Source organism: Equus caballus, chromosome 16 (genome assembly GCF_041296265.1).
Source record: "Equus caballus isolate H_3958 breed thoroughbred chromosome 16, TB-T2T, whole genome shotgun sequence".
Lineage (NCBI taxonomy): Eukaryota > Metazoa > Chordata > Mammalia > Perissodactyla > Equidae > Equus > Equus caballus.
This window is the reverse complement of record NC_091699.1, coordinates 14,603,241-14,630,510: the sequence shown is the minus strand read 5'-3', so window position 1 is coordinate 14,630,510 and position 27,270 is coordinate 14,603,241. Positions and strand designations below refer to the sequence as shown.

At 56.9% G+C, this 27,270-nt stretch overlaps 2 protein-coding genes across 12 annotated transcripts in view; one reads left to right on the top strand and one right to left on the bottom strand.

Annotated features, from left to right (window-relative positions):
- GRIP2 (glutamate receptor interacting protein 2) overlaps window positions 1–6,695 on the top strand; it is a 98,746-nt gene extending 92,051 nt beyond the window's left edge. For 7 of the 9 annotated variants that reach the window (XR_011426801.1, XM_023619911.2, XM_070237196.1 and 4 more), the window contains 3 exons: window positions 1,957–2,100; window positions 2,857–3,003; window positions 4,040–6,695. Coding sequence is in view for 6 of the 9 variants with exons in the window: in XM_023619911.2 (XP_023475679.2) it covers window positions 1,957–2,100; window positions 2,857–3,003; window positions 4,040–4,198 (450 nt within the window). In the remaining 3 variants the exon portion in view is untranslated. Of the gene's footprint in view, window positions 1–1,956; window positions 2,101–2,856; window positions 3,004–4,039 lie in introns of those variants that run through there. The other 2 variants (XR_011426802.1, XR_011426800.1) reach the window with 1 other exon arrangement.
- Window positions 6,696–9,303: 2,608 nt separating this feature from the next.
- Window positions 9,304–27,270, bottom strand: part of SLC6A6 (solute carrier family 6 member 6) — a 79,464-nt gene continuing 61,497 nt past the window's right edge. For all 3 annotated transcript variants that reach the window (XM_023619905.2, XM_070238421.1, XM_070238422.1), the window contains exons 9-14: window positions 24,389–24,501; window positions 20,233–20,370; window positions 18,935–19,037; window positions 18,277–18,377; window positions 16,201–16,371; window positions 9,304–13,427 (exon numbers count right to left, since the gene is read on the bottom strand). In XM_023619905.2, coding sequence (XP_023475673.1) covers window positions 13,287–13,427; window positions 16,201–16,371; window positions 18,277–18,377; window positions 18,935–19,037; window positions 20,233–20,370; window positions 24,389–24,501 — 767 coding nt within the window. In that variant the 3' untranslated portion in view covers window positions 9,304–13,286. The remainder of the gene's footprint in view (window positions 13,428–16,200; window positions 16,372–18,276; window positions 18,378–18,934; window positions 19,038–20,232; window positions 20,371–24,388; window positions 24,502–27,270) is intronic.

Here is a 27,270-nt window from a genome sequence, read left to right as displayed (position 1 = left end):
CAGTGTTTCTACTGCACTATTTGTGGAAGGCAGATTCTGGCCCCACACTCATGCGTGGGTTGCACGAAGACTCCTGGTTTCTCACAGGTAGTTTCCCCAGCTCTCTCCAGTCCTGGTGGCTCCCTTCTGAACCCCTGTGCTGGCAGACAGACATCTTCTAGTCCCTATTCAACAATGGATGACACTCTCTCAGCTTCCTGCTTTGAGACAACACTCTCTTTTCCCTGAATGGGTACCCCAGCTCCTAACATATATATCTGGTTCCATAGGCCAAATGGTTCGACTTCTGCTCATGCCTGTCCCCAAATTTTCCTTTCTTGCTTTGAAAGTGTTTATTTTTAAAAATGTAATCTACTGTCAAATTTGGAGGGAGATGTGAGCTTCCTATATCAGCTCAGTCTGCATCTTAACTAGAAGTCCTAGAATTCTACATTTCTAGGGGTCCAGAGCCCATGACACCTGGACCCTCTGATTCCATTTTTAATGATTCTATTATCCCAAGATTCTGGGTCTCTGGTCTTTCCTTTTGGACCCTGGCTCTCGGGCAGGTGAGGGTGAGTTGTAAGAGCCAAGATGGGTCCTCTATGCCTCCTTGTTCAGTAGCCCCTCCACTGTTTCCTCCCCACCCTAATCCCACAGTTTGGCCCTAAGACAATTGGTATCATAATCGGCCTTCCCTTAGGGGACCTCAAAAAACCAAAACTCTCCCGGCCCCCGTGTCAGATAGAACCTTGCACCACGAGTGGACACGCAGATACAGTGACAGGCGGGAGGAGAGCAGTTTCTAGGCTGAGGAGAGTCCTCTGTGCCTAGGAAATTGTGTAATGCCCTGTGTAAGAAGTGCATCCCCCCTCCCACTAACCCCAGCACCCCGCACCCCGCTTGTGGACTTCTCAGTCTGAATGTGAACAAATCCCCTCAGGGCCACACCCCTCGCGCTCAGCCGCCCCACCCTCAGCACGCCTTCCATTCACCTCCCGGCCATGTCCTAACTCTGCTCCTTTCGTCCTTCCCCGTCCTTCCCCACTGGCACCGCCCCTGTCAGACCACAGTCATCTTTCACTTGGACAACCACATGGTCCCCAACAGGTCCCCTCCCGGCTTCCATGCCCGTTTCTGCAGACCAGTCTCCACCCAGCTGGAAGATGCTTCTAAATGCACCAGTTTGATCATGTCACCCCCTCCCCCGCCTCTGCATAAACTCCTCAGCATCTCCCCGTTGCTCTTGGGCTCAATGAAGGTTTCTTAGTGTCCTCCACGGGCCGCTGCAGGGTGCCCTCGCACTCCCAGCCTCACCCCGCGCACCCTCTCCAGCCGCAGGGCCTTCTTCCGGGTCCCGCATTGCAGGGACTTTGCTCATGGCTTTCCCTCTGCATGCTGGGGCCTCTTCCCTCCCCACTTCTTGCTCATCTTTCAGTTCTCAGCTCAGGAAGCTTCCCTGACCCCTCCCACTGGACCAGATCCGCTGTCCTAGGCCTCTCCTGAGCGCCTGGCCTCTGTGACATTCACTGCCCTGTGTAATTTGATCTTATTTATTTTTGCGATTAGCAAGGTAGCAGAGTGGTTAAGACCCTCAACTTTGGAGACAGACCCTGAGTTCAAATCTTAATCTGTTTAAGCCTTGGTTTCCTTATCTGTAAAATGCAAAAAAAAAAAAAATTGTATTTGCCTGTCTCATAATACTGTAGATAAGGAAATGAGTTCCATGTGTAAAGTGCTTAGAACTGAGCCAGCACAGAGTAAGTACTAGCCATTCAGTGCCAGCGATTCTTCTGATGGCCCCTGTGATTGATCAGTGGCTCCTCACCCACCATCAGCCTGAGAGCCCCAGGAGGGCGGGGACCTCATCTCTTCTGGTCACCATTGGGGCCTTGAAGGGGCGCACTCAGTAGGTGTCCATAGATGCTGCCTGCAAACAGCAAGTGGGCGTCTGAGTGAAGGGCCGTGTCCCCACAGGCGTCCATCATGACGGGCACCGTGCAGAGCACGGCCCTCGGGGGCAGGCCTGGCCGCCGGCCCTGGCGGAGGGGCCGGGAGGCGCGAGCTCCCCCCGAAGACATGCAGGAGCTGCTGCTGCCGACACCCTTGGAGATGCACAAGGTGGGTGCTGGGCGCAGGAGGCCTGGATGTGTGTCCTGGTGCCGTGAGGACTCACGGTGGGCTCCAGATGGGCCACCCCTCTCCGGCTTTGTTCTCCTCCACCATAAAATAGGGGTTTTGTACTAGGTTGAATTTTCAAGACTCCTGTCATTTGGGTGACACATAAACATGCCTGTGATATATGCTGGGCTATTCTTAACATTTTTCTTTAAGTAGACTCACTTTTTTCCCCACTTAAGTTATTGTGCGTGTGTGTGTATATATAATATATATATGAAATATAAAGACTTATGTATATTATATGTATGTGTATATATGAGCACCTTAAATGAGAAACCAGCATTTTTGCCCTCTATAGATTACTATATAGAAAAATAAAACACAGAGGAGAAAAAAAATCCTCTTGCCCAAGAGCCCTCAGAAGCCTCTGAGTCTGAAGCCAGCCCCTTGGTAAAGTGGGAGATGAGCAGTGGAAACACATGGGTACCCCGCGGAGACTCTCCTGGATGGAAGCCAGAGGACCGGACGAGACCTGAAAAGGACTCCCTTCCCGAGGGCCTCCGCGGTGGCTGAGCACTGTGGACTGGAGGGTCTGCTGGCTGGAGAAGGCTCGGGCAGGACAGGGGAGCGCAGCTGGGCCAGGGGCTAGGGCCGGGCCCAGAGGCATCGAATGCCAGACCAAGGGATTCCAGCTACTGTGGGAGGCTGAAGGCAAAGCTCAGAGCTCCAGGGACCGCTTCCTCCCTCTGTTTGCAGGTGACCCTGCACAAGGACCCCATGCGGAATGACTTTGGTTTTAGCGTCTCAGATGGCCTCCTGGAGAAGGGTGTCTATGTCCACACTGTGCGCCCTGATGGACCAGCCCAACGTGGGGGCCTCCAACCCTTCGACAGGGTCCTCCAGGTAATGCTGGGTGGGGGCACCACGGATGGAGCGGCCTTTCCTAGCCACAGGGTGGGGACACAGCCCTCACTTGTACCCTGGCTGAGTGGCCTTGCGCAGGTCACCTCCCCTCTCTGAGCCCCAGCTTCCTCAACTGTGAAAATGACAACACTAGTTGTATCTGTCAGGTTAGGCTGAGTTATGTTGTGTAACAAACAGCTTGGAATCTCAGTGGCTTAACACACGTAAACAGTCGTTTATCACGTACGAGACATGTCCAGAGTGGGCCCATGTGGGCTTCCCTCTGCTTGGGCCGATGGAGGCTCCACCCTCTTGTAATCGCCTCCAACTCCACGGCAGAGGAAACCAGACTGGAAGATCGCAAGTGGGTTTCCTTTCTGCCTTCACCAAGAAGCGACACCTGTCACTCCCCTTCACAGCCTATTGGTCAGAACTGGTCAAAGCAAGGGAGCCTGGGAAATGTGGGTGAGCAGCTGGAAAGCTGTGGGCATCCCTGGCCTGCTGCCCCGGGGCCGCCCTTCCCACGCCCCAGCTACTTTTGTTCCCTCCCTGTGATTTCCACCATACTTGTGCTGACTTTACTGAATATATGTTTCCTCCCAATTGATGGAGTTTTTTCAACTTAAATTTATTTTAAAAAAAAGGAAAATTTCATCTCAGTTAGGAACGAAAACCCGGCACCCCTTGCTTGAAATAGAAGATCGATGTAAAATACAAAAAAGATAGAAACAAGACAGTGTCACAAACTGTAGGCAGGAGGCTAAGTGTGCGTGTGCCTTTTATGTTAATAAGGGGGAGGAGCCGGTGGTGGAGGGGTGGAGGGTGTCCTGGCCCTTCCCAAGGACTTCCTCTTGATAAACTCTCACCGGGATTGAAAGGGTTAAAGGAAGAATGGCTTCCTCCGCATGAGGGTTCTAGGTTTTCCCTGGGTCTGGGCTGGAGCAGGGCCCTCACTTTAGGAGACCCTGTGATTCCCACCCTCTTCAGCCCAGGCCCAGCTGACACCAGTCTGTCCCCTTGGCTGTGCACTATGCAGGTCAACCACGTTCGCACGCGGGACTTCGACTGTCGCCTGGCGGTGCCGCTCCTGGCCGAGGCGGGGGAGGTCCTGGAGCTGGTCATCAGCCGCAGCCCGCTGGCACAGAGCAGCCGGGCCCCACAAGCGCCAGGTCCCAGCAGCCCCCGGATGCTCTGAAGTCAGCGCGTGGTCCAGACGCCCAAAAGGCCACCCAGGCAGATCTGGCTCCCAGACCTGTAGCTGGGCTGGAGAAGTGCCACCCACTTGTCCGTCTGTGAGTCTGGCAGGCTCTGAGCTGCGGACGGGACTTCGTCTCTGTTCTCTGGTTCTGTGGTGACTGGGGCGGGGGCCAGGAAGTCAGGTCCTGCCCCAGTTGGAGTAACATCTAGGTCTCTCTCCATGTTAGGTCTCCGAGATGCCCAGAGGTGCCCGGCCTGACAGAGGTCAGGATGGGCTGCTCAACCAGGAGAAGAGGGGCCTGGGTAGGGACCCAGGTCCCTACAGGGTATCCGAAGAAGGGGGTCTGGGGTGGAGAAAGCCAAGCTCAGTGGGTGTGCTTTCTCCCAGCACAGCTATCGATCCAGAATGAGCTGCCAGGGAGGGGTGAGCTCCCTGTCAAGGGATGTAAGCAAGTGGGAGGTGTGTACTCCAGTGCAGTCATGGACTGAGGTGGAAGGCATCCCGGTGATGCTTCCATACTGGTGCAGCTGGCTAGTTTCCTGATGGGAGCGTTTAGGGTGAGGCTGGGGGTCACTTCATCCAGAGAGCCGAATGCCAGGAGGGACGCTGCTCAGGGTAGGAGCCCACCTCCTTCCCTTCGCCAGAGTTCTCGTGTCTGGGCCTTGCTGGTTCTGAGATTCTCGGATCCCGAGCGTCCCCAGTTAGGAGATGGTGAGCGTGGGCGTCTCCCCATCCCTCCCGCATAGCGCTGGCCTTTGGTTATGACAGTCAGCCATTCTTTCTTTCGCGTCTCTGGTCTGGGACTGCAGGTCTGGCCCAGCAGGGAGCTGTGTCAGGCTCCGGGCTCAGCCCTCCTGCTGTTTTTGTAGGACGCGTGGCCGCTGGCCCATCTGCACAGGCCCCTCTCGGCCCAGGCCCCTCAGTGGGGAGGGAGTCATTTGGGACAAAAGACCCGAGAGGTTTCATTCACCTGCCATTTCAGTGAAGATGGGAAACCATGGAAATAGGATCTGCAAGCTGACACAGCTCTTGCCTGGCGTCTAGATCAGTGGAGGAGGAGAGAGAGGGACAGAGAAGCCCAGAGAAGGGGGAGGGGGAGAGAGAGAGAGGGAGAGAGGGAGACAGCCTAGAGAGATGGGCCGTTCTCTCTCACGCCCAATGGTGACAGTGTCCAAAGTGGTGATTCGAAGAAGTTTATTCCCACTTGAAATCTGGAAGCACCAGCGTTCCTTAAAATTGTTGTCTTCATTTCCTGCGGACCAGAAACCCTTCTAATTTTGAGACGGGCACAGGGCCTCCCCGTGGTGGTCTGGGCTGTGGCCCCTGCGATGGACGTGGGCAGGTGGGATTCACCCAGGGCTGGGGGCTTACATTGGCCCGCCCGGCTCTTAATGGGGTCTCAGGAAACAGGGCGCCCACTCCCATTTGCATCCTTCTCCACCCTTGCGGCCCCTGGGGGCCCAGAAAACACTCTTCCATTCGAGGGACTGGACAGGGAGTCAGCGGCCTGTTCTTTTTGCCCTGGGTCACTGCTCCGTCGCTGGGTGACCCTCCGAGTCTGACCCCCTCCGGACAATCAAGGGCTGGACAGTCTCTGAGCAGCTACTGGCCTCCCCATTGCGGCCAGAACCATCTCCTGCTGAGGCCCGCACGGCAGCCTGCCCACACGCTCCCTGAGGGCCTGCCGTCCCCCGGCTGCCCCCGTCCACTTCCCCATGCCCCGCCCCTCTGTCCCCGCCCTGGAGAGCCCTTGTGCGTGCCATGGCTGGACTGCCCAGCGCCTCTGCTGTCTTGAGTCCTGTGTAAACCTCCTCCCAGGGTGAAAGGGCACTGCCCCCCATCACAGGGGCACCAAGCAAAAGCCAAGAGCCCTTGGCTCGCGGGGTTAGGGGGCAGGTGGCACAGCAGAGACACAGCCACTGGTGGCCTCAGCTGTGTGACTTTAGGCAAGTGGACCAAACTCTCTGGGCCCCTGTCACGTGACAGAACTGGACAGGACCCATTCCCAGGGCCTCTTGGTTTCGGGGGGCTGCGTTCGACTGCAGGTGGGGCAGATGCACCCTGACCCTGACCCCCTCCCTCCTTGGGCTGAGGCCTCGCCATTTCCCCGGACGTATGCAACCAGGCCTGGCGCTGGCCCCGGCCGCCGGCCTTCTCATATGCAATATTCCTCTGGCTTCGCGTGGGGTCATTCTTCCCAGACCTGACCCCGTCCCCGGTGAGCGTCCTGCCTGCCTATGCATTTTGGGTACAGCCCTGCGCCACACCCCTTCCAGCCCCTGAAAGCTGTATTTTTCTCTGGCTGAGATTAGAGCATATTCCTTGTAAAGTATTTTTCTACGTGGGGTTTTCTCAGGGCTCTGGGGGAGCACAGCACGCAGGGCTGCCTGCGGGCCCACGTGTGAACCTGCGCCGCCGCCGGGACCGCGGCGATTGGGGGCGGGGGCGGCTGTCGGGATGAGGTGGGTTTTTTAAATAAAATTACTTAAGTGCACCTGGTGTAGAGAGTGTGCTTTTTTCTATTGTAGGCCGGCAGGAGTCGACTGCTTGCTTCTTAGGACATCTCGCCTGCTTTTGATTAATTCATTAATGAACTCATCCATTCAAAAAGTCTGCTATGTATTTGGCATCATTCTGGCCCCTGGGAAAACAACGTGAATGAGACAGATGAGATCTTGTCTGCATGGGGCTTATATCCTAGTGGAAGACAGACAGCAAGCAAGGGAGCAAATCATGAAGAATTCTTTCAGGAGGTCTGGCGTGCAATGAAGGAAACAGAGTAACAGGGGTAGAGTAACAGAGTAAGGGCTTTTCTGAAAAGGTGACATTTGTGCTGAGACTTGAAGGACGGGAGCCAGCCCTGTGGAGACCTGGAGGAAGAGCATCCCAGGAAGAGGGCACAGCAAGTGCAAAGGCCCTGAGGTGGGAATGAGCTTGGTGGGTTCAAGAAGAGAAAGGAGGTCCAGTAGGCAAGTGGGGCTGGAGACCAGCTTGGAGGTCGCAGGGCCCAACTGTGAGGGTGTGAGTGGGGACTACGGATTCTATTCTATATGCAGGGGGAAGCCACTGAGGCAGGTGAGTGGTGGCTCTGCTGTATGGAGCCCCTTTAGCCTGGGTAGGGGACAGCGATGCCCCTAATCTCTACAGGGCATCCAGGGCAGGATGGGTCCAGGGCAGGGCTGGCCCCGCTGGGGAAGCACAGCTCTGTGGGCAGAGGGAGCGCTTCTTCCCATCAGCTATGCAGGAGGGAGCGAGCACCCTGTCTCAAGAGGAGTGCAAGCAGGGCCTGGACCACACGGGGCATTTCTGTGGCTGGGCCAGGGAGGCCAGGGGCCAGAGTTGTGCAGAGGGCACTCGTTCGTCCTTGTGCTGGGAGGGGGATAGGCTCGGGGGCACTTCTGAAACGAGGGAGCTGTGCGCCAAGCTGGCACCGCTGAGAGGGGCAGCGTCGGTCCCGCGGCTTGGCTGCACGCCAGGCACTGCTGCGTGCTTCGAGAGAACTCCCTGTGCTGCATGCCAGGCACTGCTGCGTGCTTCGAGAGAACTCCCTGCATCCTCCCCACAGCCTTTGGAGGTGAGTGTGTTATCATCAACATTACAGATGAGGAAACGGGCACAGAGAAGTCAAGTAACTGGCCAAGGTCACACAGGTAGTAAGGGAGGAAGCCAGGGTTTGAACACAAGCCACGTGGCCAAGACACTTGGGGGTGGGGAGAGTCGGGCAGAGGCCGTCAGAAAGGCAGCCAGCCAGAAAAAGAGGGGGAGATTTTATTCTAACATTGTCTATAAATAATGAGTCGCTGAGAAAGATTTTTTTTTGGTCTGGGAAGTTGGGGAAGGACCCAGCAGGCTCCCCTGACCTCGCCTGCTCACAAAGGGTGGTGGGGGCCCGTGGGCAGGACAGCTGCCCAAAACACTGGCCTGCTCTGTGACCCCAGTGAGGCCAATCCCCTCTCCTAGCCTCAGTTTCCCCCACTGTAACAGTGGGTTGGGCTCACATTTCCCCAGGCTGAGGATGTCTGTGTCAACCACTGGCCTCCTGGGGTCCTGTGTCTCCTCTTTCTGACGTCCCAGGGGCCGTGGCATCATCCCTGTTTGCGTCCCTCCAGGGCTGGCCACTCACCCTGTCTCCGCGCCGCCTGCCCCACTCCTGGACTTTGCGATCCGAGAGGCTCCGTTCGGGAGTCAGTAAGTGACTACACCTGGTACTTTATGAGCATCCCCTCTAATCATCCTGCAGCCTTGCAGGGGGCGGTAGTGTATTCCAGCTGGGGAAACTGAAGCTCAGGAAGCTGGTGGGAGATCTCCCAGTCACACAGGGCTGCACACCCAGAAGGTGGACTTCAATCAGCAGGATCAGTAGAAGCAGCCAGAGCAGACTCAGGAGTCTGAGGACCAGGGTGCGAGGCCCGGCTCTTTTCTGGACTTGCTGTGTGCTCTTGAGCAAACCACGGCCCCCTCTGAGCCTCTGCCTCAGTGTCTCCAACCTGGGTAATAATAGTCACCATTGAGGAGCATCCTTAGGTGGGACTGAAAGCTCTTTGTAAAATGTACAACGCTTGCCAAACGTGAGGAAAAACAGCCTCATCAGAACGGAACGCAGGGGCCGGCCCGTGGCCGAGTGGTTAAGTTCACGCGCTCGGCCTTGGAGCCTGGGGTTTTGCCAGTTTGGATCCTGGACGCGGACATGGCACCGCTCATCAGGCCACGCTGAGGCGGCGTCCCACATGCCACAGCTAGAAGGACCCACAACTAAAAATATACAACTATGTACCGGGGGGGCTTTTGGGAGAAAAAGGAAAAATAGAATCTTTTAAAAAAAACAAAACAGAATGCACACGTGTTGGATTTTACAAAGGAAATGTTTATTTTCATGTTATAAGGTGATTACAAACTCCTCTAAAAAAAAGCAAAGATGAATTTAAAATATCGATATACATATTTATCTAATGAGCAAAGAGAAAAACCCTGCAAATACAGGGATTCATATCATAAAACATTTATACACAAAGCTTGTCTACCGCAAGACTGAATCACACGCCCAGGATCTCATTCAAATACAAATGTTCCTCCTCAGAAGAGTCTCTGGTTGGTTGATTTGGTTTTCTTTTTTTTTTTTTTTTACAAAAGTTTAAAATATTTTAAAAATATTTTGAAGTTTTAATAAAAAGTCCTGGTGTGCCAGACATATTTCTGGAAGGAGGCAAGACCCACGTTCTCAGCTTTGTTTTGTGCTAAACACAGAGTCACAGTAGCTGGGGACTGGAAAATGAACTGGGTAAAAAAAATGGAGCCAACGTCTCGATTTGAAGCCAGATATACCCCAAGACGCCCCATCCCTCAAGGACCAGGCAGACAGGTCAGCAGCGACACCTCCCAGGGGACAAGGAGAGGCAGCTTCCCATAAAACAAGGGGCGTCTGAGGGCCGGTGCTGGAGAGGGGGCGAAGGCTGCTCCCGGGCCCGGGGCCCGCACCCGCGCCAAGTTCTGGGATCGGGGTTTTGTGTGCTGTGCGGTCTTGTGCTTGTTGAATTTCTGCACAGCGGTATTTAAAACATCCGTGCGGATGGCCTGGGGCCGCCTGGCCTGGGTCTGAGGGCTGGACGAACCTCTAGCTGCCTGGAGCGGTTTCTCTTGGGTCCTTTCCTGGCTTACGTCTGAGGCTTGGGGGGAAGGGAGGCGCCTCTGCCCTCAGCGCCGGCTGCCCAGAGCACTTCCCGTGATGCTGCCTGGGCCCTGACCACTGTGCGTGGCACCTGGGTGACACAGGACGCCCTGTGCTAGGCCGGGGTGCAGTGGGGGGACAGGTCTGCTCTCGTCTTGTGCTTCACCACCATCTCTGGGGGTGTGCTGGGGATCTGGGGCGAGAACAGGGGACCAGAGGTACAGAGAGGGAGCTGTGTAGAGCCCAGAACTCATCCAAGGCCACCTCCTGCTCCTGGGAATTTCCCACATAGCCTCTGGCTAATCCTGCCTAAGGCGTTCTGCCTCTTGCACACCAGCCAGCTTCTCTGGGCCTCAGTTTCCTCCTGTGCAGTAGGGCTCTCAATGCCCAGATCACAGAGGGCTGCTGGGTGCAGGGCCACGGTGAATGGGCGCTGCCCCTCCGACTGAAGGCCAGCTACCTGCCCCACGGAACCACAGCCTGGGGTCCAGCTGGCCCCTGAGGATGGTCCGAGGTGGGTGCTGCTCACCTTGTCCCTGACTGCAGGGGATGGAACGTTTCCTGTTTCATCAAGGCTTGCCTTCGGTCTTTAGGGAGAGACCTAGGGAGCTGCACTCGCCACTCGCCACACAGGCCTCAGAGCCCCTGCAGCTGGAAGTGACCCGAGAGGGGCTGGTTCCGTTCCCAGCTCGCTGTGCCAAAGTCTCTTCCCTGCTCCAGGCCTCAGTTTCCCCATTTTACAATGAGGGCGTTGGCTGGGGGGCCCTGGAGGCCTGTCCACTGCAGGGATTAACTCGGTCCACGCCCAGCTCAGCGAAGCATCTCCCTGGGGGAGATTTATCCCGGGGCCCTTAGCCATTTCCTCATCCTAAAAAATTCTCCAAACATCTCCCTCACACCCCTTCCAGATCCGGCTGACTGGGCTGTGTGTCGGCCTCCGGATTTCTGACCCATCCCAGGCGGGGAGCGGGCGGAGGACGGCCCCAGAGACAGGAGAACCAGAGTCGGGAGCTCTGCGTGCGGACACGGAGAAGCCGCGCGGCCTCGCACACTGTGCTCGCAGGGCCGAGTTCTGCGGACACAGAGCTGGGGGACTCGACCAGAGGCCGCCGGGGAGACAGGTGCCCCAGGAGCTTGCCGAGGAATGGGCTTGGGTGAAGTGGCTGACCTTCCTTCCAGGCGAGGCCTGGGGAGCTGGTCTGCATGTGTCTTTGGTCTAGAATTGGTCTGGGACTCTCATAAGAGGAGGCCTTCCCCGGGCCATTTCCAGAATGTTGCCATTTGCCCACCAACCCGCAATACTGTAGCCTCTCACCAGGGACCAAGCCCCAGGAGGGGAGATGGTGGAGCCTGAAACGACCACAGATGCCCAGGCAGCCACAGACGCCCCTCGCCTCCACAGGCCACCTGTCCCCAGCCCCTGAGAGCGGTTAGTTCACTGAGGTTCCGTAAGACAAAGGAAAACAGGCCACATTGCTACTCAGGAAAAACCCAATAAAATCAAATCAGACACAGCAGCACCACAGATACACGGGGACAGGACACATCAGGACTGAATCGTTTGGACCAGGGCTGGGTGCCGTTCGGCAGAGGATGTGCCTTGGAAACAGTGAAATGTGAATGCTTGCCAAAGCAAGAGGTTCAGAATTGCCTCTGTCCCTTGAGAGGGGGACATTAAAGGCTCCTCCCCCTCCCGAATTTGGGGAGGGGGTCCCAGGATCCAGAGAGCCCCCGCTCTGAAAACCTGAGCGGGGCTTCACTCCACACACCCCGCGAGGCGGGCAGTGCCGTTTGTGTGTGACAATGTTTCGGTTTAGTTGAGACATTTGGAAGTGACTGTCTAAATGACACAGTTGGAGTCCCAATGGAGCTGGGGTGGGGGCGTGTCCGTACTGGGGCTTTTAAAGGGGGGCACCTTCTCTCCTGGTTCAGAGGAACGCTGCTCTACGTGAGGCTCTCAGTCAAGCCAGGTCTGGGCTGCCAGCCCCCTGAAAACCCCAACCTTCTAGAAAATGCCCCCTTGCCTCCTCTCACGTAGTGCACAGCTGACACCAGCTCTGCAGGGCTGTGAAAGGCAGAGCTCTCTTCTCTCCCAGGGCCCCACCAAGGGCTGCGCTTGTGCCTGAACTGCGAGGAGAGCGACGGGAGCGCGTCAGCCGAATCCAGAGCCGCTCCTGGCACTCCCTGCTGGGCGCTAGGGTGGCCCTGGGCCGGGATCTTCAACAAGAGCTTGTCAGGAGTTTCCCCGCCTCTGGGAGATGAGGACAGAGCTGAGTGGAGAGATGAGGAAAGAAAAGGCGCCTCCCTACCCGGGCCCTCCGTGCGCCTGGCCTGCATCCTCCAGTCCACTCGCTCCCCTCCTGTCCCTCACAAATACGCCATGGTTCCTTCCGACAGGCAGCCTCCAGAGACGTCAGCTGGGGAATGGCCTGAACCTGCCAGGACCCCACTAAGATGCAACAGACCATCTGCGCGAGGCTCGGAGCCCTGGGACCGCCAGCTCCTGCCGGACGGCTCAGGTCTCCATGGGGGCCGCCCAGGAAGGACTGCGGCCGGGCGGTCAGCCTGAGGGCTCCCACCTCGGCCCCGCCCGCCCCAGCCTCTCGAGCTCTCGCTGCTCCTCTGCATGAGTGGCTCTGACGGTCCGTCCGACAGTCCTGCTGACTGTCCAACCTCCACCGTCCACCTCAAAACACAAGGTGGGGTTTTGCTCCTGGTTCAGCGGCTTCTGCGGCTCTTAGAATCAGGCTGTTGCTGTGGGGCCTCATCTGTCAGCTTTGAGTCGGTCCTTGTGTTTGAGGGGCTGGTTCATTAGCTTGGCGTCTCTCTTCTTGGCGAAGACAAGAGTGACGAGGCGTCTCCCCACGGCCTCCTTTCTCCAGGCCCTCCGGGTCTGGCCAGCTGGTGGGTGCTGTTTGCTTCCACTCGAACCACGTTTGGAAGGTGCTACGCACTTTTAAAATGGGCCCGTTGGCCCAGGAAAAGTCCGCCCTGCACTTTTTGGGGGCAGAACTTTCTGCCAGCTACACAAGCACCGAAGAATTGCTTTTAAAAATGAGATCTATTGCTGGCAGGATCAATTCAAGTGGTAAAAGTGTATGACAATCTCTAAGTGTATATACAGTTATATGTAAAAAAAAATACAAAGAAAAATTTACCAAGTTCCTATAAAATACATCTAATTCAGTATGAAGGCTCTGCCTCGCCCCCGACATCTGCCTGTGGGTTTTCTTTTTGTACAAAATATCCCCAAATCAAAACAAAATACACGTACGCATGACACCACACACACACACACACACACACATTTTCTGTGACAATTAGAAAAACTCCTAGTGCAATCTGAAGCTCTGTAAACCTCGTCCTACGGGCATCTAATGTTAGTAAACAGCAGGAAAGTGGCCCGACGCGGCCACGAGCTCACATCATGGTCTCCACCAGGATGTGCGAGGGTTTCATGAGAGCCCCGTTCACGGCCCTGCGGGAGTTGTAGGGCGTGGCCCCCTCGCGCTCCACGGCCCAGCGGTTGGGTTCCCTGGGGGTCAGCAGGTACTTGAGTCTCTGGAGAAGGAAGGGGACAGAAGCGGAGGAGAGTCAGGGGACCTGGTTTCCCTCCTGACCACAGCCATCCACCCACTCTGGGTCCTGCCAGTGTGCTGTTTGGCCTTTTGCAAACTACTACCTTCTCTGGACCTCCCGTTTCAACTCTTAAGCTCCCTCCAGGCCCTGAATCAGGGCAAGATTCCTGTGGTAGTTCCTTGGCCAAGCCCTGCTTCCACACCTCAGAGGCAGGGTGACTCAGACCTCAGGCTCTGACTTCTTTCTCCCTTGGAGCTGGAATATGCCTCCTTGTGAGTCCCATCCCCCAACTTCTCTGACTTGCAAAGCGGCCAAGTTTCTGCAATTTGTATGCCTGAGGTCATATAACTGTCTTGAGCCTCCCATGGCTCCCACCTTCCTCAGGGAGAAACTCCAAACCCCTTGGCCTCCCACAAGCTGCATTCCTGCCTCCCTGCAGATGGGTCTCCCCATCTCCCTGCTGGCATGCAGCTTTCCCTGCAAGGGCTGGGAGACCACTGCTTGTGTCGGAGCTGGGCCTCCCCCAGAGGGGCCAGAGGCGGCACCACCCGAGAATTCGCACAGGATCCCCGGGCAGGGCGAGTTTCGTCCTCCCCGCTGGCGGCCTGATAGTGGAGTCTGGGAGGGAAAGGCCCCCCTGGCCACCCAGCCAGCCAGAGCAGGACCGGGACTCCAACTCAGGGCTCTGGCCGCCCAGCCCACCTCCTGGCCAGAGACGTAAAGAGGAAGCAGTTGGAAACCACAAACTCTCCAGGCAGTGACGTTCAACGTAGGTATACAACAAGTGCTTAAAAGCTGCTATTAAAAGCTACAATATTTCATTTGAAAATCCAGATTTCCATCTGCCCCTAAAACACTGCAAGACCCAGCGACCCCAGACCCACATCCTCTCTTGGTGACAATGGGCCAGAGCTGATGAGCGCGGCCTGCTGTAGATTTCCATGGCCTTCTCCAGTTCACTCCCAGCCCTGCCCGGGGCTCCCCTCATCTGGGCTGCCCCTCTGGTCCCTGGAGGAGGAGACTGGAGGCCCAGGTAAAGGGCGAGGGGTGGGACACCAGCGGAGGGCAGGCTCTGCTCCCCTTGCATCGCTTTGCCTCTCGGTGCCTCTGGACAGCAGGTGTGCCCCCGGAAGGTGAGACAAGAGGCGTGCTCCCCCGGGCAACACCTGGGGCTCTGTGCATAAGGGGGGTGCAGACGCAGCTGGAATCCGCCCAGGACAGAGCTCGGGGTTGGCCGGTCGGGCGCAGAGAGAAGTTCGGGGCTGGGAGGACACCTCGGCACCCTGTGCAGGTGGGGGGTCAAGGGGCCCAGGGCACAGACGGATGGATGGGGCTCAATCGCCTGCAGAGGAGGCGGCTTTGGTTCTACGATATTTTTAAATTGAGTTTTGAAGGGACACGTTAGTGACCTGTTGGACGTGCTCCTCCTCGTGGCTGAAATATGTAATTGCTGTGGCACTGACCAACCAGAACAGACATCCAAGACCCAGTTAACCTTCAGTTTCTGGGTGGCAGGGGCATTCTGGAAATTCCCGGGGAGGGGCTGGGTTGGCATGGGGCATTTGGGGGCCACCTGGAGGGCTCAGGGCAGCAGCTATTACTCATCTGTCGCCAGGCCCAGTATTCCAGTATTTTAAGAAATGATAGGGCCGATCAGCCTTCTGCCTGAACACTGGGGTCCTTGCCTGTGTCCCCTGAGAAAACACAATGATCTAATGCTGCAGGAACCCCCCAAGGGCCGTCGCAGCTCAGACTGACCCTGGCATCATGTCGGCCTCCCTCACACACCCCTGCTTCTGTCCTCGGCTTGCTCCCTTTGTGCCCAGCCTCCTCTCTCCCCTACCAGCACCACCTCCAGGCCATTCCCCTGCCCAGCAGGAAACCGGCCCAACCCAGGGGGAGCCAGGGCCCCAGGACATCCTGGCTCCAGATTTTTAAGAATAACAATAAAACAGCCCAGAACAAAACAGTGCAGCCTTGGAGCCAGCCCAAGCTCAAGGTTAAGAGAGAAGCTAAGAAAAGCCTTTCTTGGAAAGAGCCTGGCATCTCCAGGATTGCTGGAGGAATTTCCAAGAGCTGAGCGGTGGGCAGGGGCCGGGGGTGGAGCCAGGCAGGCACAGAGGCCTGGAAGTCGCAGGCTTGGCCTTGTGCAGGGGTGTCATCTGAGGGTCGGGCGGCAGGTGTGGCCACAGATTGGGGAGGGGTCCCCAGCGTGGGCTGGGCTTATCTGAGACGTGGCTGGGGGTGGCGGAGGGCTTCTGGGTGGAGCTCAGGCTTCCTCCCGGCTCCTTGTCTCCTGTCTCACCACCTCAGAAACACAGACCCCACTGCTCCCAGGATAAAGCCCTGGCTCTTAGCTTGGCACCCAAAGCCACCGTCGCCTCTCCAGCCTCATCGCCCACCCCCCAGAACATGTCACTGCTGCCCAAGCGCTGTCATAGCTCCTGGCCTACAAATGCCTCATGCCCCACACCCTCCATCTCGCATCCTCTGCTTGGCAAATCCTTCCTTGTGCCCACAGCCCTGTCTGAACGTCCCCACAGAGCCTTCTCCCATGTGAACTGTTCTCTGTTCCTGTTTCCCATGATGCACTCTCCTGCCCACAATCTCACCCACTCCATGGGGCAGGTGAGGGGTCTTGGACTCAAGAGAGGGCAAGCAACGTACCCAAGGTCACACAGCAAACCAACATCCACCTGGCTTTTGGCTTCTTGCCCTCCCCGCATAGTCTAGCCTCAGGGTCCTGCATGCTCACCACAAGGAATGGCCCTTTCGTCTGGCAGAGGCGGATGACCACGACCAAGGGGACACACACCATGGAAGACAGGGCCAGGCTCCAGCCCAGCCCGATGGCCCAGGTAGGGTACATGTAGACTTTGTTGTAGGTCAGGGGTATGTACTTGACGAGAGAGAAGATAAAACATCCCTGTGGAGAGATGGGGGAAGTAAGGGGGGTCCTGGCATCTGGGCGGGGTCTTCTGGGACTGAGGTGGGCCCCACCCAGTGGGCCCCTCCCACGGGGCCTCACACTTTCTCTTCTCTGCTGCATGAGGACCCTACCCCGTGCAAATCTGACCAAGTGGCTTCCCCACTCAACAGCCTTCTGTGGCTCCCCAGTGCCTTTGGGAAGCAGTCCAAACTCCGCAGCCTGGCCGGCAACGTCAGCCCTCCCCCACCCCTAGCTCTCCCTCCACGTCCACACTCCAGCTACCCCAAATTCCCTCCAGCTCCTCAGTCACTTGCCACAGGGCTTAGTACAGGCTGCTCCCTCTGACTGGACCTCTCTCCCCTCATCTTCTCCTCAGCCTGGTTCAGCTCTAACGGTCCTGCCTGACGCGCCAGGCCCCGCCCAGACTCAGTCAGGTGCCCATACTTCTCCCTCCCAGCAAGCCTGTGCTTCTAGTTGCTCTTTCAGCATCGGCTCCCCAACCAGAGTCAGCGAGGGCAGGAGCGGTGTCTGTCTTGTTTCCTGTTTCTTTAACACCTGGTGCAGTTCCAGGTGCAAACAGCAGGTGCACAATAAATGCTAGCTCTCCTCCACTGCCACCCACCCGACTCCACCCCGAGTCCCAGGCCTGGCCCCAGGACAAGGGGTGGACCTGTGCGTTGCCCTGCTCACTGTCCACAGCCAGGCCCTAAGCCCACGCACACAGCCAGTGGCCCTCGGCGTCCATGAACAGTGCGGCGGGGCGGGGTGAGCTCTGAGCCCCAAGCCCCGATGAAGCGCGCCTTTCCCCCGAGAAGAGCAGAGCAGCTGGCCGGAGGGCCCAGGACTCCTCCTGCTTCTGGTCAGAATGACGGCATCTCAGAAGCTAACCCAGGTTGTCCGGGACAACCCATAAGGTGAAAATGACTTAAATCTCCACTATGTGATAACTGGGTTTGGACAGGAAGACAAATCTATCTAGAGCAGAACTGACGAGGGAAGGGAGAGCTGCAGACGCCTTCCCCTGGGCACCGGCTGCACGCCTGGCCCTCCTGTTTCTGTACTGCCGTGTGGGGCTGCAGCGCAGACAGAGAGAGTGCCAGGAGGGGCTGCTCCGGGCTCCTCCAGCACTAGGAAGCTTTGCACCTGCCCATGTCACATGCATCTTCCCACTAGGCTGACTTCATCCCCCAGTCTTGGAATGCAGGCTACCTCTGATCTGTCCAACTCCTCAGGAGGGACAGAGGAAGAAACGGACGGTCACAGTGGTGAGAGCAGTTGCCCACAAACAAACGTTACGTGAGAATGAGAACGTGGGCTTTGAACCCAACTAAATTCATCTCCAACAATAAACTCGCCAATTGTTGTGGTCACTGGCTGCTGCAGCTGACTTAATTTTATGGGGAAACCGTGCCTCGGATGAAAAGGCCACAACCATATTAAATAATAACAGTCATACCCTGAGGCTGTTGGCTGCCACTCATCCCACCGCAGTCTCCTTGTTCTACAAAGGGGGACACTGGTTCCCCAAGAGCGAAGGGACTCACTTAAGGTCACAGAGTGAGTTAAGGGCAGTGTTGACTTATTCTGCTGTGGACCCCCTGTGTTTTTCAACCAGCCCTGGTACAGCTTCCTCTTTCAGAACACCTTGGCTTTGCACAGGCTGGTTCCTCTTCCAGGAATGCCCTTCCTGTTTTCTCTTCCTGACAGGCTCCTACTCATGCTTCAAAACTCATCTCAAAGTAAGCTTCTGGAGCAGCCTGCCCCTCCCTGAGGCAGAGCTGTCATTAAGCTTGTCAAGGACCAGCACTTAGCAGATGCTGAATGCAAAGTGGTTTAGCAGGTGAGCTGTCAAACCCCAGGGAATAAAGGTTCCTACCCACAGCCAGGCGGGACAGAACTCACAACACAGAGGACTGGAGTGACCACGGCCCAGCTGTACTTCATCCAGGGCCCAGGCCGATAGCCGATCATGTCCTCAATACCATCATAAAAGTTATCACTGCCTGCAAGAGACAGAGGTAGATGGTGACAAGGTGTCCAAGGCCAGCATCCACCCTGGGAATGACACAGCTGGGGCTCAGGGGCTATGAGGGCGTCCCTGGGACCTGATCCTGGTCTCTACATCCAGGTACCATACAGATCCAAGTGTGGCAGATGTTTATCTGAAATGATCTGAAATTCAGGTGTAACTGGGCCCCTGGTATTTTAATGTCAAACTCAGGCAGATCTTAATCCTGGCGTGGCCGATCCAAGGCATCAGGGAGGTCAAAATGGACCATTCCCGGACCGCTGAGCAGTCAGTCATAGACAGGCCCCGCGCAGTCAAGTTCTCTTTGTCACAACATACAGTCACACCTGCACCCTCGCACAGGGAGAATTTGGGGGGCTGCAATGGTGTTGTGTCGGGAAGGGGCAGCCTTGAGAGGAAAAGTCCAGGCAGAGAAGGCCCCTGTGTTTGATGGAGAATGAGTGGCCACTATAAGTCTGTGTGTCTGAAGCTTCTAAACAGAGAGGCCCAAAGGAGAAACTTGAGAAAGGGGATGCAAAACTCTGTACTCACCATATATCCAGGCAATAACAAAACATTCAAAGAATGCAACCCATAAAAGGCATACACCACTAGCTGCATAGTAGTCAAAGAGTTGAAACACATACATGCCACCCTGTGAAGAAAAGACCAGAGAAGGGTGATTTGTTATTTGATATCTAATTCTCTTAATATATAAAGAGCTGTGGCATATCAATAAGCAATATAAAACCCAAGAGAAAAATGGGCAGAGGCCAAGAGGACCAGATACATGGGTAAAAAGATGCTCAACTTCAAGTTCAATAAATTTAATTAAAAACACACACACAGAGAAAAATGAAAGCACAATAACATGTCTTCCTTAGCAAAAAAGGATGGGTTCACTGAAGTGGGCTTCCAAAGGAGGTGCTCAAAGCCACCGCAGCCGACACTGAAGACATGAGGGGTGTCAGCCACTTGGCGTGTGCACCTGTGGTCTGCCTTTGGGGGTGGGGCTCTTACAGATGCTTCAGGAAAAACATTCATTTTTCTTCTGGTAAGGAAAAGTAGTGATGTGAAACCCTTCATTGAGGTTGGGGGTAAATGTGACTCTGCTGGGGAACATGGGGAGGCGGGGGGTGCAGGAGGGAGCACCCCCAGGCCATGCTGGGCTCACCTGCTCACATCATTTAGTAACAGAATCTTTTTCTTTCCTGGCCTGCCTCTTGCTGGACGTGTGGACCCACTGCTGCCCGAGACACTCCCGCTCCCTTCCTCCCTTTGCTTCTTTCTCCCACTTCAAATGATCCTCCTCGTGGGCCCTGCCCAAGCTTCGCACAGCGGACACTCCCTGTCAGCCAGACCAGGCCTGGCACCGCCTGCAGTATCACCAGGAGGTCAGCGCTGACCCTCCCGGACGTCTCCACCCCCTCCAGGCCAGGAGGGCCACTGCACATAGTCGTGGGTGACCGGGGCCATTGTTAACATGGATTCCACCAGAAGCACCCCTTCCCCAGCCTCCTCAGACCAGGAAGGACAGGGCGCAGTGAGTGGCCACAGTTCTGCCATGGTAACAGGAAAAAGGGGCGGGGGAGTTCGAGTCAACTGCTGGCCCCCGCCCCGCCCGCCCCCCCCCCCCCCCCCCCCCCCCCCCCCCCCCCGGTGTAGGCCAAGTCCCCTGGGCAGGGCAGGACCCCTGAATTGGGTGGAGCCCAGTCCTCTTGTCCAGCTGCTGCCTCTGCTAGTAGGGGGAGTGGGGAGGCGCCGTGGCCTTCAACTGCTCCAAGAAGTGTATTCAGGGCACCAAGGGCCCTGCAAGGGGAGGTCCCTCATGCCAGTGAGAGATCACCTACCTCTGTCACCATCGTCAGCCCCAGCAGGTAGCTGATGCTACATATGAAGGCGATGAAGATTTCCCGACGGAAACCCTTCCTTAGGAAGGATGGGTAAAGATCAACCAAGGACGTGATCTGTCCTTCGACTTCAACAAACTGGGGAGGAAGAGAGAGCGGTTGAGCGGCAGATGCCCAGCACCTCCCTCTGCTCAGAGAGGAGAGCCCCGATATGGGCAGAGCCAGCCTGCTGGGCCCATCCAAACGCATGACCCTGGTCTCCTGGGCTCTGCATGGTGAGCCTCCCGCACCGACAAAGCCACGGTGGTCCACGCACAGTTCACCAAGTCTCCCACTCTCCTCATCTCTGCTTAGGCTGGGCCCGCCGCCAGAATGCCCTTCCCTCATCACTCGAGACTCTACTCCAGATGACAGCTCCTCTGAGACTGATGCTGACCCTCTGTCTGGCACCCCTGTTGGCACGTGTGTGCGGACATGACAACCTCCCTCCTCAGTCTTGCTCCTCTCTGAAGCCAATGGTGCTGCCCCCTCATTTCTGGGCCTCGAGTGCCCAGCTGGGCTGGGCCCATGTGGCTGCTCAACAAACACATGACAAATGGATCGGCAACCCAGGGCAAGTTGGCCTCAGTTTCTCTACCAGATTCACTCAGTGGTTTTCAACTCTTTGGGAATTATGGGTCCATGAGACAATTTTGCATGCATGAGCGCACACTCCCACGGCCATGTGTGTAAGCCAAACGCAGCCCATGACTCCAGGGCTCAGGGACTCTGGGAACCTATCCCTGGGCTCCCAAAGGTGAAGAAGCTGGTTTGAAAATGTCTCTCCATAGAGAATGTTCTAGAATGCCTCTCAATCTTTCTAAATGTTTCCATCTTTGCACCCAACGATTTGTCTTGGAGATTGCTCCATATCATTACATGGAGAGTTGCCTTGTTTGTTTAGATGGCAGCATAAAACTGCATCCTGTGGATGCGTACCACCAGGGATCTAACCAGGGCCCAGCGGTGGTTTCCAGCAAGGACTCCTCCCCTACCTCTGTCTCTAGATGCATGTGCTCACGTGTCCACAGCACAATCTAGAAGTGCAACTTTAGGGTCAAAGGGCACATAGAAGCATTTTACATTTGGGTGGCCACAGCGAAACCGCCCAGCCAACCAGCACACCCCCTGAGGCCCATCTGATTCCTTCCAAGTTTTAAAGTGAAAACCTCGCGCCGTCTGTTCTTCCACCTGGGAGAGGCATGGAAGGACGTTCCCCAAAGCAATGCCTACAAGACGAATCCAACGCCCACTCCTTGGGGCCTCACGGGAGGATCATAGAATGCAGACAGGGAGCAGAGCCCTTTTGTGTGCCGAAAGGCACCGGAGAAACAACTCTTTGTTGCTCAAAATTCAGGGAAAAGATGACCAAGAGGCTCTGGAAAGGGCCCAGAGAAGAGGCTGCCATTGTGACCTCTGATTGATGCATCAGCCAAAGGTGTTTTGAACCCAAATTGCCTCTGAGTTACAGCAAACCTGCAGTTCAAGCGCTAAGCTGTCAAAGCAGCCACAAGCAAAGGCTCTTTGCTTTCGTGAGGTGGGAAATCAAAGACAGGAAGACACAACATCACTGAGGGTCGGGGCCAAGACCGGCACAGGCCCCTCATTTCCCAGAGCCCCTCCCCCCACACCGCCAGCCTCTCCAGACCTCCCTCACTTAATAGCTATGTGACCCTGATCTCTCTGAGCCTCAGTTTCCTGCCCTGTAAAATGGGAGGATTCTCCCTACTTGGCAGGGATGCTGCGACAGATCTGATATCCTGAGAGTAAACTGGCAATTGGATGGTCACTGTTAACCCGGGTCAGGGGACGGGATGGCTGAGGTCCCGGCTGAGGGGGCAGAGGGGCCTCCAGCTCTCTTCTCCTCATGCTGTTTGTTCACAAATTGCTTCCCCCTCAGGCAGGCCAGCTCTCCACAGGCACCTGCCTCCATGTGGCTGACGCCCCCGCTCCAGCTCACCAGGACACACACACACTGTGCTCCCTACAAATGTGGGGAGCCGGGGAACATTTCCTCTAGTGAGCAAGGGCCCGCTCGGTCAGCGGGGGGCCTTTGCCTGAGGCCGGCTGTGGATCTCTGTGCTTCCACAGGAAGAAGCTATTTTGGGGGAACTCAAAGGTAAGGCCAGGGGAGACGAAGCAGCAGGTCTGGGAACAGGCAGCCCCAAGGTCCGGGAACGGCTCCACCCCTCTGCGGAGCCCCTGCTCTGGAAGCCTCTGTTTGCTCGGCTCCAGAGGGCAACAGTTGTAACCGGCACTGGGACACTGTGCGGATCGAGGAGTTAATGAGTCAAAGAGCCAGGCTGGGGAGAGGAGAGAAGGGGAGTTAGTGTTTCATGGGGACAGAGTTTCAGTCTGGGAAGATGTGAAAGTTCTGGAGATGGATGGTGGCGATGGTTGCACAGAAATGTGGTTGTACTAATGCCACTGAACTGCATGCTTAAAAATGGTCAAGGTGGCCAATTTCATGTTTCGAGTATTTACCACACATGTGCACACGAGAAGCCTGGCGTGCAGCCTGGCCCACGTGGACACCTCGCATGGCAACGCTCTGACCCTTCCACAGCGCTGGTGATGTGTGAGGCGGTCACTGGCAACAGCAAGCCCTTCCCCCACGACCCCAAGGTCACATAGCACATAGATGCCAGGGAGGGATCCCAACCTATGCCTCACGAGACACCATGCTCCGCTCCCGGGTTTGAGGCCCATCCATGCCCCTCGCTGGCTTATCAGTGAGCAGGTTGTTTAAGGGCTCTGAGCCGGGAGCTCCACGCTCTGAAGGGGGAGAGCCCGGCTCCCCTGTGGCCGGCTCAGAGAGGGAGAGCTCGCTGGGGTTCCCCATGCCCAGCGGCCGGCGGGGGCCTAGCTCAGAGGCACACATCCTCAGCGGGCCCCACCTGCCTCCTGGGGAGAAAATCTAATGAAGAACGACATTTCTGCAGCTGCAGAGGCCCGCGGTGGGCCCATGGAGATGTCATCTTCGTCATTTATTAAGCTCTCGCTCTGTTTTTGATTTTCGCCACCACTTAGAGCTCTGGGAGAAGCTGTAGAAGCTGTGTGCTTGGGCCTCATGGGCCCAGCTCAGTAACTAGGAATGACTGATGGAGTCTTGCTGTACACACGGTTCAGGCCCATCAACAAGGCCCAGGATTTTGTTTTCAGTCTCCCAAATGTTTGTATTCTGCCTTCTCTGCTAACCCTGGCCCCCTTTCTGCCAAATCCTTCGCTCTGTTCTTACCTTACTAAGGGGCCGCCTCTTCTCGTCTGCCTGACCTTCCAAGACTTTCCTCCCACCTGATTCTGACTCCCTGGGGACCTACTCGGGGCCCTGAAACCCTAAGGGCTCTAAGGCTGCTGCCCGTGGGTCAGGGGATGAAGCCCTTGCCTGAGCTGGCTGCAGGCCCTACCTCACACAGGGTCTCAGCTGACTAAAGACTCCAGGAGGCAGCCAGGCCCCCAGCCTGCAGGTGAGGCTGCAAAACGCCGGCTTTGTAGTGACCAGCCTCAGATGGTGGCCCCTGGGTGGCACAACCTGCAGGGCTTGAACTGGCCTGGGCACACAGCCAGCGTGCCCTGCACACAGAGCTCCCCACTTCTGGAGTCGTGCCTGTACCTGAAGCTGCTGTCTGGAGGAGGCCCAGAGACAACACACGTATCTCCAGGGAAAGGCATCCCAGGAGCTCTCGCTGACCGTCCCCGGAACCCCACTGACCGCTCCACAGCGGGCACTGTGCCTGGTGCTTCTCTCAAGGCAATGCAGGTGTAAGCATACCCATTTACAAGATGAGGAAACCGAAGCTCAGAGTAGGAGGAAACATGCCCAATGTCACACAGCAGCAGAGGGCTTAGAACCGTGTTACTCCAAAGCCAGACACAGCCCCTGCCAGCTCTCACTGGAGCTCTGGGGCTGATGTCCACTACTTGCCGCCCCGAGGCCTTTCTCATTCCCGGGGTCCTCCAGGAATGCTCGCTGGCCGAAGCTGCTGCAAGTCTAATGTGCGGGTGGGGAGGGGCCTGACCGCCTGACCACCTTATGCAGCACAGAGAAGGGGCTTTTCCAGAACCGGGCTTGCCGTGGGCAGTCTCACTATAGGGCCGTCCCTCCACCTCTACATACCTGGCTGTCCAGCCCAAGCAGGAGCAGCATGATAAAGAAGAGAATGGACCAAAACGTGGGCAGCGGCATCATGGTCACAGCTTTAGGGTAGGCGATGAAGGCCAGGCCAGGACCTGAAGGGAAGAGGAAGGGGGAGGGGCAGAGGGGAGACACATCAGCGACCGAGCCGCCCGGGTGAGCACGGAGCTCACACAAGACACTCGGGTCTGAGGCCGGTCTCCCAAACCCAAAAAGCAGGGAGGAGCCAGGTCTGAATTCTTGCCTGGGGGAAGACACCAGCCCCTCTCACATTTGGGTGGGGGCGCACCGGGGCTCAGGCGGGGCCGTGTTAGCATCTGTCTCCTACACTCAGCCCAAGTGGCCCCCTCACACACCAGAATCCGGCCGGACACTGGGTATCCGGGTAGAAGACGGGACTGAGCGTGGACTCAGTCTGCCCGCTTGGAGAGGGAGGGTCTCCCCCAAAACAAGAGCCAACGATGCCAACGTTTGCTAGAAGGAAGCCAAGGGGGAAAACTCTGGTTATCTGACGACTAAAGCCTGTTTGCAACCACAAGGTTTCTACCTAAACGCTGCAGGAGTGGGAGACAAGAGAACACAGAAGCCGGCCCCGCAGGGGCGCGTCTGCAGGGGCGCATCTGAGACCCCTGAACAGCGTCGAGGCGTGCGTGTGCGAGACCCCAGGCTCGGAAGACCCGGGCCTCCCTTCCAGCCCTCATTCCTCCACCTCCTACACACAGCACCACATGCCCTCACCGGGCCTCAGTTTCCCCGCCTGAGAACTGAGGGGCAGGTAACGGGAAACGGCTCCCAAGGAGCCTTCTCGTGTTCAGGTTCCCAGACGCAGATGCCTTTTCCCCAGAAAAGGGCTTCTGGCTTCCTCAGAGGGGCCTCTGCCGGGATCTGGAGGCAGGTTGGGGAGACAGGAGCCCGTCAGCTCAGGGGGCACCTTTCTGACTGGAAACATTCCAGGGCCTCAGAGAAACGTCCCCTCCTGTCTGCAGCCGGCCTGAGAGAAGACGCCGGGGAGAACTGAGCTGTGACCGAGACCGGTGGGTCCAGGAGGCGGCAGGAGCAGCAAAAACAAGGACGCCTAAGGGGCCTGGGCTGAGAACATACAGTAAAATCCACGACTGAAACAAAAGAGGTCAAGAAATGTGAAACAGAAAGGGCTGGAGGGCTGGGTATGTAAAACAGATATCAGAAACAAAATGAGCGGTTTAAGAATTTAAAAAACTTGGAAATAAAGTGGAGCCAGAAAGTACATCGTACAGCGTTAACCACAAATGTGGCGGGCGAGGCAAGTCCTGGAACAGCCCAGCGTCCACTCGGCCTGAGGAAAACCCGACGGTGACGGAGTGTCCTCGGGCGGCGATGCTAGAAAACCCCACGAGAAGTGGTGGGGGGTGCTCGTACCCACCCCAGAGTCCAGGTTGCGGCCTTTCCACCTTGACTGGGGCCCCTGGTGCCCCCACATCAGCTCTGGCCCTGACTGGTCAACGTCACCGCGCGAGGGATCAGGTCCAGCCAACTGCGAGACAGATGTGAACCGGGCCCCCACCTCCACCCCCAGCCCCACCCTCGAGGAGGTTCTCAACGCACCCATTGCTGTATTTCAGTTTTGCCTTCTCCAGCCAGCCACTGGGAGAGGGCCCCAGCGTCCTTCTCTACAAGCGCACAGGGCATCAGAGGGAGAAGTGCACGTGGAAGACGGCGGCCGCCAGCACCCCCGCCTGCCTCTCCCAGCAGAGGATGAGCGCCACCCCACTCTCCTGCGGCTAAGTAATTACCTTGTTCAAAGATAATTACTTTGCTTAGTACGGTGCTTGTTAAAAGCTTATTCGAGAAATAATCGTGTGGGCTCTTCAGACATCACGTGGGGAATCAAGGACAAGGGCTTGGACGGGATGGGAGGGAGGAAGGAACTTAGGTCGACGACACACAGGTACAAAGTCCACAGAGGAAAGTCTGTTTCATATACTGATACGCATCTCCCCGCCCAGGCTCCCTCCACACTCCTGCAGCTCCCCATCCTTCAGAACTGGTTTGCGAGCTGCCAACTGGGAAAAGCTGCAAAGGAGGCGTGAACCGTCTCCTCCTCACGCTAACTGCCAAACTGCCAAGTAGGCGGGGACATTCCTGGAGTTACTTGTTGTGTCCTCAGTCCCTCAGCCTTCTGGGGCTCTCAGGGAAGAAAAACTATGTCCAAGGTCCGATCTGGGACCAGGGGCAGTGGAGAGAGGTGTGGGGCCGAGGCGTGGACTCGCTGAGCTCGTCTTGCAGCGGGTATGAGGATGGGAAGCGAGGAGGAAGGCGGGCCCAGGGGCCTGAGAGGTCAGAGGAGCCCAGACAGAAGGGCCAGAGGTCGTCACATGCATCCAGGGTAGAGTGGGGAGGCCGGAGGGGAGACATGCTCACTTCTGAGGGGACTGCCAGCATGTTGGGGTGCCCTGTCCAGGAGACCCCAGCTCTGACCCTGACCAGCCCGAGCAAGGCCCTTGCTCTCAAGTCGCTGGTCTCCTCACCTGAATGCACAAGGCTGAGGCAGCCCTGACCCCCAGCGCTGGGGTTCTGTGGCTGGGGAACCAGGACACTGCCTCTTGTACCCAACAAGGGCAAAGGCAACGCCATGGTGGGGACGCCGGCTCTGCGTGGCCCTGGTCTGTGGTGGTCCCTGGAGTTAGGACCCTCTACTCTCTTCTGGTCCTGAGAGGAGCCTCAGCCCAGGACCCTCACCTGCCTCCGGGAGGCCCCGGAGAGGTCGTGAGAAATCAGGAGATCAGGCAGGGTGGGGGCAGCACGGCCGGTGTGTAAAGTAACAAAACCTTCCAAGCAACTGACGACCCCCCTCCGAGTGAACTGGGCAGCAGGGGAGAAGGCAG